At 38.2% G+C, this 15,019-nt stretch overlaps 1 protein-coding gene across 1 annotated transcript; it reads left to right on the forward strand.

The window, feature by feature from the left end:
• The first annotated feature begins 1,967 nt into the window (after positions 1–1,967).
• On the forward strand, positions 1,968–5,036 carry RASL11A (RAS like family 11 member A). Its single transcript, XM_001376020.5, has 4 exons — positions 1,968–2,475; positions 3,062–3,118; positions 3,212–3,291; positions 4,340–5,036. The coding sequence occupies exons 1-4, from the start codon at positions 2,352–2,354 to the stop codon at positions 4,805–4,807; spliced, it is 729 nt and encodes a 242-aa protein (XP_001376057.2). The 5' UTR covers positions 1,968–2,351; the 3' UTR covers positions 4,808–5,036.
• The last annotated feature ends 9,983 nt before the right edge of the window (positions 5,037–15,019 follow it).

The following is a 15,019-nucleotide window of genomic DNA, read 5'->3' on the forward strand; positions in this document are numbered from 1 at the left end:
TTGGAATTAATATAAATTCCTGGCAAGCACACTCTTAAATAATCCAGTCCAACCCTTTTAAAATTAACCCCTTTTCCCACTTACAGAAATAAGGGAAGTTGTGGTAATAGAATCCATATGACTTGGCAGCTGGTGGCACAGTGGATAGAGTGCTGTGCCTGGAGTCAGGATGACCTGAGTTCAAATCTTTCCTCAGACAATTACTAGCTATGTGACCCTGGACAAGTCACTTAAGTTCTACCTCAGTTTCCTCAATTGTAAAATAGTTATAATAATAATGTAGGCTATAATAATAGTACCTGTCTCCCAGGGTGTTTGTAAGGATCAAATGGGATTATATTTATTTAAAAACCCTTACTTTCTGTCTTGGAATTGATTCCAAGGTAGAAGAGTGGTAAAGGCTAGACCTGTGGTGGCAAACCTATGGCATGCAGAGTTCCTTATTAGAAAGCCAGAGGGAATCCTTGCAAGCTGCTTCCTTCCCCCTCTCCTGGGACTGAGGAAATTTTTCACTTCAAACACTCTCTGCCCAGCTCTGGGCTTCCTCTCTCCCCTGTCTGGGATAAGGGAGGGAGTGGACCAGGGTATGGCATTTGATGGGGTGGAGGCACAGAAGTGGTTCTCTAAAAGGTTTCCTTTCACTGGTCTAAGTAGTGGGGGCTAAATGACTTGCCCAGGGCTGCACAGCTAGGAAATGACTGATATTACATTTATAAAGTGCCTGATACTTAGTAAGTGCTATATAATTGTTAGGTGAGGTAAGAGGGTAAAAAGGAGTGTGAAGGAGAAGGAAGATCAAATATCAAAGAGGTTTAAAGCTAGGATGATTGGAAAAGGAAGGTGGTGTTATCAACAACAATTAGGAAGGAGAGAACATTTAGGGGAGAAAGTGATGAGGTCAATTTTAGTTGGAAGAATTATCTAGGAGGAGTCAGGAGTTGCAAATTGCAAGATTGAAGTTCAGGAAGGGATCAGAGCTGGATATTTGGAAATTATCTGTATTCTGTTTACAAGTGAAAATTGAACCCAGGAGAGCAGATGAGATCACTGTGGATTTGATGGGGATGGGGAGGGTGAGCATTGATAGAGGAAGGAAGAATCAACGTTGACAGATAATCATGGACGACTTATGAAATGGTGGTTAAAATATAGTAATAAGAGAAAGCCAAAGCTAGTGCCAATAAATATTCATCAATGTTGGTGCTAATGAGGTTATAATAATAATTAGGCACTATGGGTTCCTCTATATGCAAACAATCCAGTTACAGGATCACAATACATTATGAGTTGTAGTTTCTTTAGCTAAGTACTATTATCTAATAAAAAAAAAATTAAAAGTAGATGGTTTTTTCATCTTTGATTTTTTTTTTTTGGTGGAAGCACTGCTGGAATCTGCTTCGTTGTTCCCGATGCATTGTGTTGCATTGCAACATTTTCTCCCCTTCGCTGTCAAATCCTCTGCTCTTTCCTCCTTCATTCTCAGATTCTCAAACTGACCTAGTGACCCAGAGCATTCTGGGCTGAGGAGTGAGGAGGAGCAGGAAAATACACCCGAAGTCGGTGGAGGGGCACAGTAATTTTCTATTTTCTCCCCAAAGCTGGGGCTATGGGATTCTCTGTTCCCTTTCCTCTAGTGATTCAACACAGTGGGGTAGCTCCTGCCAAGTGTGGGGGACTGATGCTGCCGCTGGCTTCAAAATGTTCCAATTCCAGGGCCACTCTTGGTTCCATTCCCAGGGCTCAGGTGGGGCCGCTTGGGGTTAGAGGGAATGCTGGTGGGCTTTGTCGCCCAGGGTGGGGACGTTGGGGTTCAGGAGGGGCAGCCACAGTGCTGCTGTTGTATGTGTCCTAGACCTACCGGGGGCGCCTGCCCGTTGCTGCCAGACTGCAGAGCGCGTCAAGAGGCGGGGGCGTGCGCACTTGATGACCGTGATCGCCCCCCTGTCCATTCCCCTAGAGGGAGCAGGGAAGGGGCGGAGTGGAGGTGGGGCTTGGAGACTGCGGCTCCTCTTGCCGGGAGCTCTTAGCCCTTTAAAAAGCACTGGCTTTTCTGCTCCGGCAGTGGCTGCAGCAACATCAACAGCAACAGCAACAGCTACAGCTACAGCAACAGCAACAGCAACAGCAGCAGCAGCAGCAGCACGAGCCACCTCAGCTGTTTCATTGCCTTACCTCTGTATTTGGAATCCTTTTTTCTGCCTGCTCCCCATTTCCTCCCTAGGGCCAATTACTCTCTGGCTAGGCTGCTTTCTCCAGACGAACTCATCAGGGTTTGACGGCTCCAAGGTGTAAAGTGTTTTGTGTCCAGTTCTAGCCCCTCACAATCTTTTTCCTCTCCCCTCCCTCGCTCCATGCGCCTGAGGAACATGTCTGGGAACTTTCTTCTCGCCCCAATTCCGGAGTCTTCCTCTGATTACGTGCTCCACAAGGACATTAAGCTGGCGGTGATGGGCTCGGGCAATGTGGGCAAGAGCGGTGAGTGTCCCTTGATCTGAAGGTAGTGGGGGTGGGTGACACACGGGCGAAAAAAGATTCAATTCATAGAACTTGGCAGTTCTTTACGCCAGGAGATCCTTTTTGCGTTATGTGATGGTGGTAGAGGTGGGGGCTCCGCAAAAGAGGGTAATGATTGGTGAATTTTTTCACCCTTAGCAGAAATCGCACCACCGGCCTTGGAATTTCCTCCACCTGCCTGGTTCCCTACGGTAGTTCCCATTTATCTACAATTACATACATTGGACCTTATTGATGCTTAGATTTACCATCTTTTGGAGATGCCGAAGGGATGATGTACTCTGGAACCACTTGGGAGCATGTAAATTATGAATCTCTTTATGCTCCATGAAAACTCAGCCTAGGGTAGGAAAGAGAAGCAAATCTATCCTTTCTCCTATAAAGGCGGAAGGTGCAAAATAATTTTCTTGGTTTCTGCTCTGCTATTTTGTGCATGGCCAGCGCTTCTAGGAAAATTCGTATCTTTTCCCTTGACTGTCAGCTGCAGCTCTCGTCCTAAATCTTTATTTACTATCCAAAATAACTGTATTCATTCGTTTGCTTTCAGCAATGATTGTGCGCTTCCTGACCAAGAGGTTTATTGGAGATTATGAACCCAATACAGGTTAGGATAATTCCATTTACAGTTTCCATTCATCTTTGTTTCCCTTCTAAGGAGCAGTAATTCTTTAACTCTCCTTTTTTTCCTGTTACATAGGCAAACTGTATTCAAGGATTGTTCATGTAGAAGGAGACCAACTGTCCTTACAGATCCAAGATACCCCGGGATGCATTCAGGTGAGTCTCTTTCTGCATTGGCTAAGTAGTAAACACTCCTATGGGCCAGATTTTTAGGTGATGAATAGTGTAGAGGTCTAGTTCTAACAAACTTTTAAGAAGTTGGCTCGTTGCCTTTTCTCCATATTTAACATTTAGCATTCCACTAGCCCAAATTGCTAAACTGTGGATCAGACTCATACATCAAGATCCCTAAGGGTTTTCAAAGAATCAAGAAGACTACCTTGGCTCTCCCACTTATTTGCAAGAGCAGTAGAGAGAGGTTTTTCTCCTCTGTGAGATTGTAAAGTAAATAACTGAATTCTTCAAGTAGGAAAGGAAGAACTAAGATGACTGATTCCATACAGACAAATGTAGCAACACCACTGAACAGCAGACAACAGAACTCTTAATTGGTGCATCCAGCATCATGCAGACCTTAGGGCTTGTAAGAACTTTTTTGTAATGCTTTACTAATGGCAAATCAAATCAAATTCCCTTAGCAGAGAATAAGGAATATAACTTTATTAATGAATGAGTAATTGCTATCACTTTTAGAAAGAATGTGGAAGTAACAGAATCAATAAGAAATGTATTTCTGTAATTCTCTTGGGAGTGCACCTTCAACTATTATTTACTGGGTTAAGAATTAGATAATCATTTTCTTGCATGTTTTGGCTCATTGGGAAATTCTTTAAAACCTGGCTTTAACATGAAAGTTTTACTTAAAAAAAATGAAAACCTTACCTGTGTTTATTTGAAAGGTTTTACTGAATCCTTCCTTATCTCAATAACTAAACAAGTATTGTCAAACAAGCAGACTTCAAAAGACCATGTGTATATGTAAAACAATAAATATTTGCATCTAATATGAAACCAACTCAAGGCTGAGAATTTGATCTTCTGTATCAGAAGCCCTTTTTGGAGGAAGCTGTTTCAAATGAACAGGCTGTGCCAGAATGGTTTTTTTTTCTTTTCTTTTTCAGTACCCGCCCCCCAAATTGTTAGGTAGTAGTGTTTCTTATGGATTATTTCCCTTTTTGCTCAGTCTCACTTTTATCCTTTTTAGGTCCAAGATGACTTTGTACAGGTATTGGATTCCCTCTCTAGGTGTGTACAGTGGGCAGAGGGTTTTCTGTTGGTGTATTCCATCACAGACTATAGCAGCTACCAGTCAATTCGTCCCCTTTACCAGCATATCCGAAGGCTTCATCCAAACTCCAAGACTCCCATCATTATCGTGGGGAACAAAGGGGATCTTCTCCATGCCCGGCAGGTGCAAACCAATGATGGCATACAGCTGGCTAATGAGCTGGGCAGCCTGTTTCTTGAAATTTCAACCAGTGAAAACTATGAAGATGTCTGTGATGTTTTTCAGCATCTCTGCAAAGAGGTTAGCAAACTGCACAGCCTCAGTGGGGAAAAGAGGAGATCATCTCTCATTCCTCGTCCCAAATCTCCCAACATGCAGGACCTCAAGAGACGATTCAAGCAGGCTCTCTCTTCCAAAGTCAAATCATCCCCTTCTATGGGCTAAACCCATGGTTCAACAGACTCTGGTCTCCTTATTATACATCTGTGCAGCTAAATAGACTGGTTTCCACTTTTTAATTGCTCATTCAGAGTTTATTTTTGTACAGGTATTGATTTTCATGTGTATGTCTCTTAAAGGAAATGTTCACTCTCAGCTTTGAGGGAATTTTTGTACATGAATTTGTACCAAAATTTCTGGTTACTTTTCCATTAAAGGTAAAACAATAACAATGCTTCCTATTGCTGTTGTTGGTATTTTTTTCCCCTATGCCTTTTCTTAGGTGGCATACTAGCAGTGGAAAATATAACATTGTATGAGTTTAAAATTTGCTTTCAAGCTGAATCATGAATAATACAGTGTAACAGAGAGTGCTTATGTGAAGGGATTCTGGTATAAGGCCTAAGGAAACATTCAGATTTGGAGAACTTTGACTAACTACATGCCTTTTACCTGCACACTTGAGATGGCCTAGAAATCAAATGATTTTAGGTGGAATGTGTTCAGTATGGATGAACACATAAAGGAGTCACAGTCAGAGAAAAGTGATCTTACTGTCAGAGTGAATACATCTTCTATACATTCCATTTATTCATGGTATTTTGCGAAAAACAAAACAAAACTGATGGCTCCTTTGCTGGTTGCTCTTCAGGGAGCAAAGGGACAGTAATGGGGTAACCAAAGGAAACAACTTATCATAAGTAAAAGCTGCATATCCTACCAAGAGGCCAATGGCTCTTTATTAGCAATGATAATGAAGAAGTTAGTCTGATAAAATCTTATCTATGTTAATCTTTGAAAAAAGTCTTGTCATGCAAGAAATCCATTCATACCCATCCCCTTCCACACTACTGTGATGGTACTGTACTGAGGAGATTCATTATATGTGCAAAAGAGCACAGAATTCAATGAGTCATCTCGAGAATGAGGGTCCCAAATAAGATCCACATAACTGAGAGATAGGTCTTTTTTTGGCTTTAATTTATTCAAATATGTACTCTAGTCCTCAATGCCATCTTGCATATGCAGCCAAACACATAAAAAAGGAATTTTTCTCAGTGCCTATTTCCTTTTGCTATTTAATTTGATCCCACAAAAATAAAGACCAAAGTTGCTTTTTCTTTCTTTTTATTTTCTTCCTTTCTCTGTCCCTTTTTACCTTCCCCATTTCATCTTCCTTCTTCCCATTCTACTTCCTCCTTCCCTTTTCTTCAGTCCCTTCCCTCTTCCTTTCTTGAGATATCTTTTCTGAAGTATATATACAAAGGCAACTTTGAAAGAGTTTTGCACTTAAAAGTCAGGAAAACCTGAATTTCCATTCTGCTTCTAAAAACTTTCTAGTTAGGTGAGTACTGACCATTTATGTGACCTATCCGAGCCTCACTTTTCTCATCTATAACACAGTACAGAATGCAAGGATGTATATATAATTAAATGCCAAATTAGTGGCAAAAACAGAAAACACAAAGTTCCATGGAAGGAAAAAGAAATGATCATTGTGGGTGGAAATGGGCTATAAATGAGTCATAGAGGCCAACACAATATGTATCTGGTGATTGGACATGTAAGGATATGAGTTTACAGTAATCCTCCAGCAGATTCCCACATATCCTATTACCAGATACATATATTATTTTTCCTATCACTCATCAGTGTCAAGTGAAAAAATATAGAGATTCATGTCTCCTTCCAAATGGAACTTTCTGTATGGAGGCTTCCTTTCCTCCAGAGAGTGGGATGGAGAGGTAAAGGAAGGAAGGGATGAGAAAGTAACAAGCTTAGAGACAGATTAGTTAGTTGATCTCATTCTCTAACTCCTTGTCTATGCCTCAGCCTTTTCTCCAGGATAGGTTGTTGGGAAGGAAATTCTGAAAGAAACTAAGATTCTGTGAAGGGAGGGATTTGCTCTAGAAAACATCTTTCTTCCCCTCCATTTACAATCTCTTATTTTGGGGTATATAGCAGTACGGGGAAGTTAGAGTGCTGCATCCCACTCAGGTTGGGATAGGTCAGGGAAAAGTTGTCAAAATCCTGGATCTTTGTTATTTGGATCATTTTGAGTATAAATTGGTAAGGGGGAGTGAGGGAAAGTCCATGGCTTTGTTGCTATTTGAAGGGGAGTGTAGGTATGTGTGTGCACACATGAATATCTCTTGTGGGGGTGTTATCTTATGTGGAGATCTACCCAACTTGTGAGGAAGAAACCAGATCTTTCTTTTCTCAGCTCCTTGTGCCTATAATGTCCCATTTCTCATCTCCACCCCCAATGCCACATCTTCCATGAAGCTTTCTATGATGACTGGAAATGGTATTTCTTAGTTGTAATGTCACATAGAACTTTGTATGTATTTTATATACTTGCTAGCAGAACATATATTTACTATACTCTTTCTAGGCCAGAAGCACCATGAGGATAAAGTCTAAGTCTTATTTACTTTTATATGTCTCCTACAATATGAATCAATAAACATTTATGAAGTGCCTTCTATGTGCCAGGTACTGGGCTATGGGTTGAGGATATAAAAAGAGCAAAAGACTGCCTCAAGTCATTCTAGTGGGGAAGAAAATATGCAAATATATACAAAACTAATTATATATAAGATAAAAAGGAATTAATTAATAGAGGGAAGGCACTAGAATTAAAAGCCTTCGGGGAAGGTATAAAGTAAAAGATGAGATTTTAGTTGAGACTGAAAAGAAGCCAAGGAAGTCAGTAGGTGGAATAAAGGAAGGAGAACATTACAGATCTGGGACACAGTCAAAGAAAACATGTGGAGTTAAGAGATGGAGTGTCTTGGTTTTGGAAAAGCAAGGAGGCCAGTGCCACTGGATGGAAGAGAATATGATTAGAAGTAAAGGTGTAAGAAGAGTGGTAAAGTAGGAGGGGACAGTTGATAAATATAATCCATTGTGTATAGTGCATGCTTGTTGAATTGAATTGCCTCAAGCCTATCCATCTTAGTAGGAAGCCAGGTCCAAGTTAAGAAGGCCTCATCCTCCATAGTTCCATCTTACCCCTCCTATGTTCTCATTTTGGTTATTTCTCAAAGGTTTTTTTTATCTATTAAAATGTGTCTAAAATAGTTTCATTAACATTGTTACTAGTGCAGTTGAAAAGAAATGGATGTTAAAATGGGCCACTGCTATAGTGAATAAATGAATTATTCTCTTGGTTAGTTCATAAAAGATAAAATTAAGTACTTGCAAGATGTTGAATATGCTTGGGAAAAATAAATGTGTTTTGTCAAAGAAATACTTATGTGCTTTGTTGAGGCAAAGGGCACTTGAATAAGTTCTAGAAAATTTATTAATAACTCTTTTAGAAAAAAGATACAAGTAGCTGTCAAGGACATTATAAAATTGTAGAGAAAACACAAGGTAGTTCAATTGAAAATGTTGATATGGCTTTATTTTTTTCTCATATTGTTCATAATCTTATTCTTCTTTAATCCTTTATTTTAGACCCTGACCCGTTAGGTTCACTCTTGGGGATCTTCCTGTCTTAACTTCTACCATTCACCTTTGTAACATCTCTTGACTATGCCCCTAGCCCGACACTACTACTGCCCTAGTGTGAGCCCTCAATAGCCTATCAGTGGATCTACCTGTGTCAAAAATAATGGAATCTATGACCCAAAATTCTGAGCTGAAGATCTAAACTTTAATTGTGATCAATTAAAGCTGGAGGCCTCACCATGCCCAGCCTGTGGTGATGACCCCATATAGATGTCCAAAAGTATGTTTTCTAGGTTTTTGAGCTGATTAGAATTAGTCATGAACAGAGCAGAAGGTACAGAGGATGTTAAGAAACATGTGATGGTGTTTGGAATATTTGATATGAAGTTGTAAGTTCAGTACAAGGTTAACTATCACACTGCTTAGGTCAAAGTCATTTTTCTTGGCCATACTTCCCTGGGGAGCCTACAGTTGACATAGGCTCAAACAACACCTGAACGTGCCAAGGCTGTTTTCATATGATCCTATCAGGCCAGCTGTCCACTCACCCTTCCCAATGAATCCAGCTCCTTCTACATGGGTTTCAGCTTCTCTAGATGACTACAGAGAACTGGTTTTATTCCTTAACATTGCTAATTGTTATAATACTCCAAACGATATCTTTTCTAATACTTTGGTTAACATGATATTATTATAATTGATATCTTCTATATAGTTAATTTTATAACTGAGTAACACTTTTTAAAAATTCTAAAAATTCTTATCCAAGGGATTATATGTGATCAATTGGTTTATGATCAATAATATAAAGGAAATATAATAATTTTCCTTTCAACTGCCTCAAATTTTCTCCATTCCAGTCTATGCTTCATTCAGTCATTGAAGTGATTTTTGTAAACCAAGGTCTGATCATGTCACCCTCCTTACCCCCAAGCCTTAATAAATTCCAATAGCTTCCTATTGCCTTCAGAAGTAAATATAAATGCTCTGTTTGGCATTCAAAGTCCTTCATAAGCTTACCTCTTATTTTTCCAATCTTCTTACATCTTATTCCCCAATATATTGATCCAGTGACACTAGCTTCCTGACTGTTCTACGAACAAGGTACTCTGGAACTCTCTCTCTTTTTTGATTGGACTGCTAACCTCTCTGGCTTCCTTTAAAATCCCACCTTTTAGATGAAGCCTTGCCTACCTCCTCTTAATTCCAATTCCTTTCCCTCTTTTTAATTATTTCCCATATGATTTGTATATAGTTTTTGTCTATATTTGTTTACTTGTTGTTTCCCCCATTAAATTGTCAACTCCTTGAAGGAGGGGATTTTTTTGGCCATTTTTTATATCCCCTTAGCACAGTAGCTGACACATAGAAGGTGCATAATAAATGTTTATTTATTGACTGATTGATCATAACCTTACCTAGGGTTTTTTTTTTTTTTTGGTTGAGGATATTAGAATATGTGGCTTGTGTCTTCTTAAAGTGTTCAGTTTCCCTGCAGGCACTTAAGTTAACTTCTTTCCTTCTTCTTGGAAGAGGATAAGAAATTTAATATAAATGTCTCCTATACTTTCAATGCCACTAAAACACAACTGAGTACTGGAATTTCAGGACATCCTGCCTTCAAGATCTTTCAAAGTCATAGGTTGATTCTCTGAGGTTCTCTAGTATCTCAGAGCTTTCTAGTCTTACATCATCACATCTGTGACTTATTTTCATCAAGGCTCAAAAACTTCCTTTCTTGGCACATAGTAGGTGTTTAATAAATGCGTGTGGGTTGGTTGATTGTAAATTTTCTGAGAAAATAGCTGCAGTTGTCAATAGTTTGAGTCCTTTGGCTATCCCACTTGACTGACTGTCTGTCCCTTTGACCAAGTGTTTAGTTGGCATTGGGTTGCTGGCTAAAGAAGAGGAGTGTTTCTTCCATAGTCATACCTTCCCTTCCATGATGAAACCTTTCTTTGCAAGTGCTATCTTGAAGTAGATTCTACCTTAGCAAGATTTCTCATATATGTCATCTTTTCTCTTCTGATACGATTAGTCCTATGGTGCAAACTCTCAGCTCATTCCTTGGCTATTACAATAGTCTTCTAATTAGTCTGTCTGCTTCAAGTCTCTTTCCAGTCTAGTCCCCCTGCTATATTGAGCTATCAAAGTGATTTTCCTTAATTGCAGGTCTGACCATATCAATTCCCTGTTCAATAAATTTCTTATTACTCCCAGGATCAAATATAAAATCCTCAATTTGGCTTTTAAAACCCTTCATAAGCTGGACCTTCTTACTTTTTAGTCTTCTTACAACTTACTCCCTTCAATATATTCTTATTACCCAGTGACACTGATCTATGTGCTGTTCCTCATATAAGACACACCATCTTTCAACTGTGCATTTTTACTGGCTGTGCCCATGTGTGAACTTTTCTTTCTCCTTTTCTCCATCTCTTGGCTTCTTTCAAGACTTTTCAAGTCAAGTTTCCAGAAGAAGCCTTTCCCATGCCTCCTGAATGTTAATGTTCTCTCTGAAATTATCTCCATTTATTCAGTATATATGTATACCAAAAATCTGTATTGAGTAGGACTGTTTATGTTGTCATGTGTTAAAAGGAAAAGGGTTAGGGTGTGCAATAGAGAATATCCAAATCTGATTAGAACTGTCCAGAAAAATTTCTTGTAAATTTTTATAAAACTTTGTAGAATTTAGTAATTCACTTTCCTTAGTTGATGTATTAAAACTACTCTTATATTTCACACTAAAATTATATAAGACACATTATATTCATACATATGATAAATTCTATGTATAAACATATATGTATATACATGTATGAATATGGAACTGGAAATAGTTTTTTATAATTATTTTCATTTGTCTTCCATTAAATTGTGAGCTCCTTGAAGAAAGGGACTACTTTTTCCATTCATTATATCACCAGTTCCTAGAGCAGTGCCTGAAATATAGTAAGTGCTTTATAAATCCTTTTCAACTTCACTAGAAAGTTTAGTAATTAATTTCCAAGTACCACTTTCCAGGTTTCTATTTGAGGATATTGGAAGTTTCCATGGTATTAAGCAGTTCACATAAGGCAACAGCTGCATTTTCTTCCTTCCCAATTATTTTCTACATCACCTCTTCTACTGCCAATGCCCAAAGAATTATGCAGAATCCTTTTAATAGTGTCCTCCTAATAGTCCTTAGATACTTACCAAAATGACAATTTTAGTAAGGGTCTAAGCATCAATCCTCCAGTAACTGGGTCACTTACTCCTTATACACAATGGTAAAATATTTTCTAGGCTTACATCTGCTTTGGTGTTTATTGGGCTCTGTCCTCACTGGTGCATTGCTCATGAAAGTAGATATCCCCCATTGATGCACCACCAGCCTTTAACTTGAATGAGACTGTCTTCTGGCATAATAGACTGGGTCCAATCCCTTCCTCTCTTAAATATCATCCATAGTTCATGTCTACACTCATGTTTTTTGCCAGAGAATGTCAGAATATGGCTGGTGTCCCTCAATGTATCCTTAACCACCCATGAAATAGACTTAAAAAGACATTAAAATTAAAACTAGTTTAATTGAAGTAGTAATGAATACCATAAAGACTTGAATCCAAGGCTTTGGCAAAGCTGTAGAAAAAGTCTCTTGTGCTTAACTCTATTTCCCACCCCAGAGATTCATCTCATAGTCTCTGCAGATTTGTAGAACTACTTAATGGAGGTCCTGCATTGGGAGTAGAATGATGGGTAGTTAAGGCAACACTTGCCTTTAGTTTATCCTCCATTTCTGGCGGGTCTGTGGCTTTAACATTTAGAATGAAGCCCTCTCCTTCAGTACAAATATCTTAAAATACCATCCTAAATCAAACCTTTAGTAACTCTTTAGGATTTTTTAAGTATACCCTTCTGCAAAGCATGTTGTTTGTTTCTCTTTTACCTATGCTTATTCCCTCAATTTCTTTTTCTTGTCTTATTGCTATAGCCAATATTTATAGTCCTAAAACAAATAGAAGTGGTGACAATGGACATCCTTGTTCTTCTCTGATTTTGTTTGAAAAGATTCTAGTTTATCCCTGTCACATATAATGCTGGCTCTAAGTTTTAGCTATATGCCATTTATTATGTTAGGGATAAGTTAATTTATTCCTATAGTATCTTGTGTTATTTTACTTTTTAAGAGAAATGAATATTATATTTTGTCAAAGATAATTTCAATTATATGAAATTAAGAATTATTTACACAAATACATCCAATACAGTTAATATTTAAAAGGAAATAATTAACTGGGGAAATATCTTTGCAGGGTTTTTCTGATAAAGGTCTAATTTCCAAGATATATAAGGAACTGATTCAAATGAATAAGAATAAAAGTCATTCTGCAATTGTTACATGGTCTAAGGATATAGACATGCAGTTCTCAAGAGGTTATCCATAGCCATATATAAAAAAGTCCAAATCAGAAATAACTAGAGAAATGCAAATTAGGGCAGTTCTCAGAGTCTATCTCATACCCACCAGATTGGCAAAAATGACCAAAAAAGAAAATATATAGTAGAGGTATGATAGGAAAACTGGCACATAAATTTACCATTATTGGTGTGTGTGAATTGTGTATAAACATTTTGGAAAAAAAATTTAGATTTCTGCACAAAAAAATTTCTAAATTGTGCATGACCTTTGACCTAGCAAAACCATTGACAAACCTTTATTCCAAAGAGATCAAAGAAATAAGAATAAGTTTCTAGAGATATAAAAATGTTCATAATCTCACTTTTTGTGCCAGCAAAAAACCTGAAAACTAAAGAAATGCTTGTCATTTGGGGAGTGGTTGAACAAATTGTGGTGTATGAATGTAATGAAATACTATCATGCTGTAGGAAATGAAGAAAAAGATTTCAGAGATATGAAAACACTTATATGAACTGATGCAAAGAAAGACTTCTATGAACTGAAGAATTTACACTATAGTATTCTATTACAAAAAGAGAACAATTTTGAAAGACTTAAGAACTCTAATCAACTAAATAATTAACCATTATTCTTTTTTTTTTAAAATAGATAAGTATGGCTTTAATTCCACATTGTATTGAACTGAGAATAAAACATCACTCTATCTTAGGCATAATGAATTCAAATACAAATTCTTTTATTTTTTTTTAATTTTAAACATTATTTTATTTAGTCATTTCCAAACATTATTCACTGGAAACAAAGCTCATTTTCTTTTCCTCCCCGCCCCCCATCCCACCACCTTTCCCTCTCCCATAGCTGACGCACGATTCCACTGGTTATCACATGTGTTCTTGACTCGAACCCATTTCCCTGTTGTTGGTATTTGCATTAGAGTGTTCATTTAGAGTCTCTCCTCAGTCATATCCCTTCAACCCCTGTAGTCAAGCAGTTGCTTTTCATCAGTGTTTTTACTCCCACAGTTTATCCTCTGCTTGTGGATAGTGTTTTTTAGATCCCTGCAGATTGTTCAGGGACATTGCATTGACACTAATGGAGGAGTCCATGACCTTCGATTGTACCACAGTGTAACAGTCTCTGTGTACAATGTTTTCCTGGTTCTGCTACTTTCGCTCTGCATCACTTCCTGGAGGTTGTTCCAGTCTCCATAGAATTCCTCTACTTTATTATTCCTTTTAGCACAATAGTATTCCATCACCAACATATACCACAATTTGTTCAGCAATCCCCAATTGATGGGCATCCCCTCATTTTCCAATTTTTGGCCACCACAAAGAGTGCAGCTATGAATATTCTTGTACAAGTCTTTTTCCTTATTATCTCTTTGGGGTACAAACCCAGCAGTGCTATGGCTGGATCAAAGGGCAGACAGTCTTTTATCACCCTTTGGGCATAGTTCCAAATTGCCCTCCAGAATGGTTGGATCAATTCACAACTCCACCAGCAATGAATTAGTGTCCCCACTTTGCCACATCCCCTCCAGCCTTCATTACTTTCCATAGCTGTCATGTTAGCCAATCTGCTAGGTGTGAGGTGATACCTCAGAGTTGTTTTGATTTGCATCTCTCTGATTATAAGAGATGTAGAACACTTTTTCATGTGCTTATTAATAGTTTTGATTTCTTTATCTGAAAACTGCCTATTCATGTCCCTTGTCCATTTGTCAATTGGAGAATAGCTTGATTTTTTGTACAATTGATTTAGCTCTTTGTAAATTTGAGTAATTAAACCTTTGTCAGAGGTTTTTATGCAGATTGTTTCCTAATTTGTTGCTTCCCTTCTGATTTCAGTTACATTGGTTTTGTTTGTACAAAAACTTTTTAATTTGATGCAGTAAAAATTATTTATTTTACATTTTGTGACTCTTTCTAAGTCTTGCTTGGTTTTAAAGGCTTTCCCTTCCCAAAGGTCTGACACGTATGCTATTCTGTGTTTGCCTAATTTACTTATTGTTTCCCTCTTTATGTTCAAGTCATTCACCCATTTTGAATTTATCTTGGTGTAGGGTGTGAGGTGTTGATCCAAACCTAATCTCTCCCACACTGTCTTCCAATTTTCCCAGGAGTTTTTATCGAATAGTGGATTTTGCCCCAAAAGCTGGGATATTTGGGTTTGTCGTATACTGTCTTGCTGAGGTCGCTTGCCCCCAGTCTATTCCACTGATCTTCCTTTCTGTCTCTTAGCCAGTACCAGATTGTTTTGGTGACTGCTGCTTTATAATATAGTCTGAGATCTGGGACTGCAAGGCCCCCTTCTTTTGTATTTTTTTCATTATTTCCCTGGATATCCTTGAT

Source organism: Monodelphis domestica, chromosome 4, assembly GCF_027887165.1.
Source record: "Monodelphis domestica isolate mMonDom1 chromosome 4, mMonDom1.pri, whole genome shotgun sequence".
In the NCBI taxonomy this organism is placed as follows: Eukaryota; Metazoa; Chordata; class Mammalia; order Didelphimorphia; family Didelphidae; genus Monodelphis; species Monodelphis domestica.

Coding starts and splice junctions, on each gene's coding strand:
- RASL11A (XM_001376020.5), top strand. CDS start 2,352: ATGCGCCTGAGGAACATGTCTGGGAACTTTCTTCTCGCCCCAATTCCG. Junction 2,476..3,061: donor GGGCAATGTGGGCAAGAGCG/GTGAGTGTCCCT, acceptor GTTTGCTTTCAG/CAATGATTGTGCGCTTCCTG. Junction 3,119..3,211: donor AGATTATGAACCCAATACAG/GTTAGGATAATT, acceptor CCTGTTACATAG/GCAAACTGTATTCAAGGATT.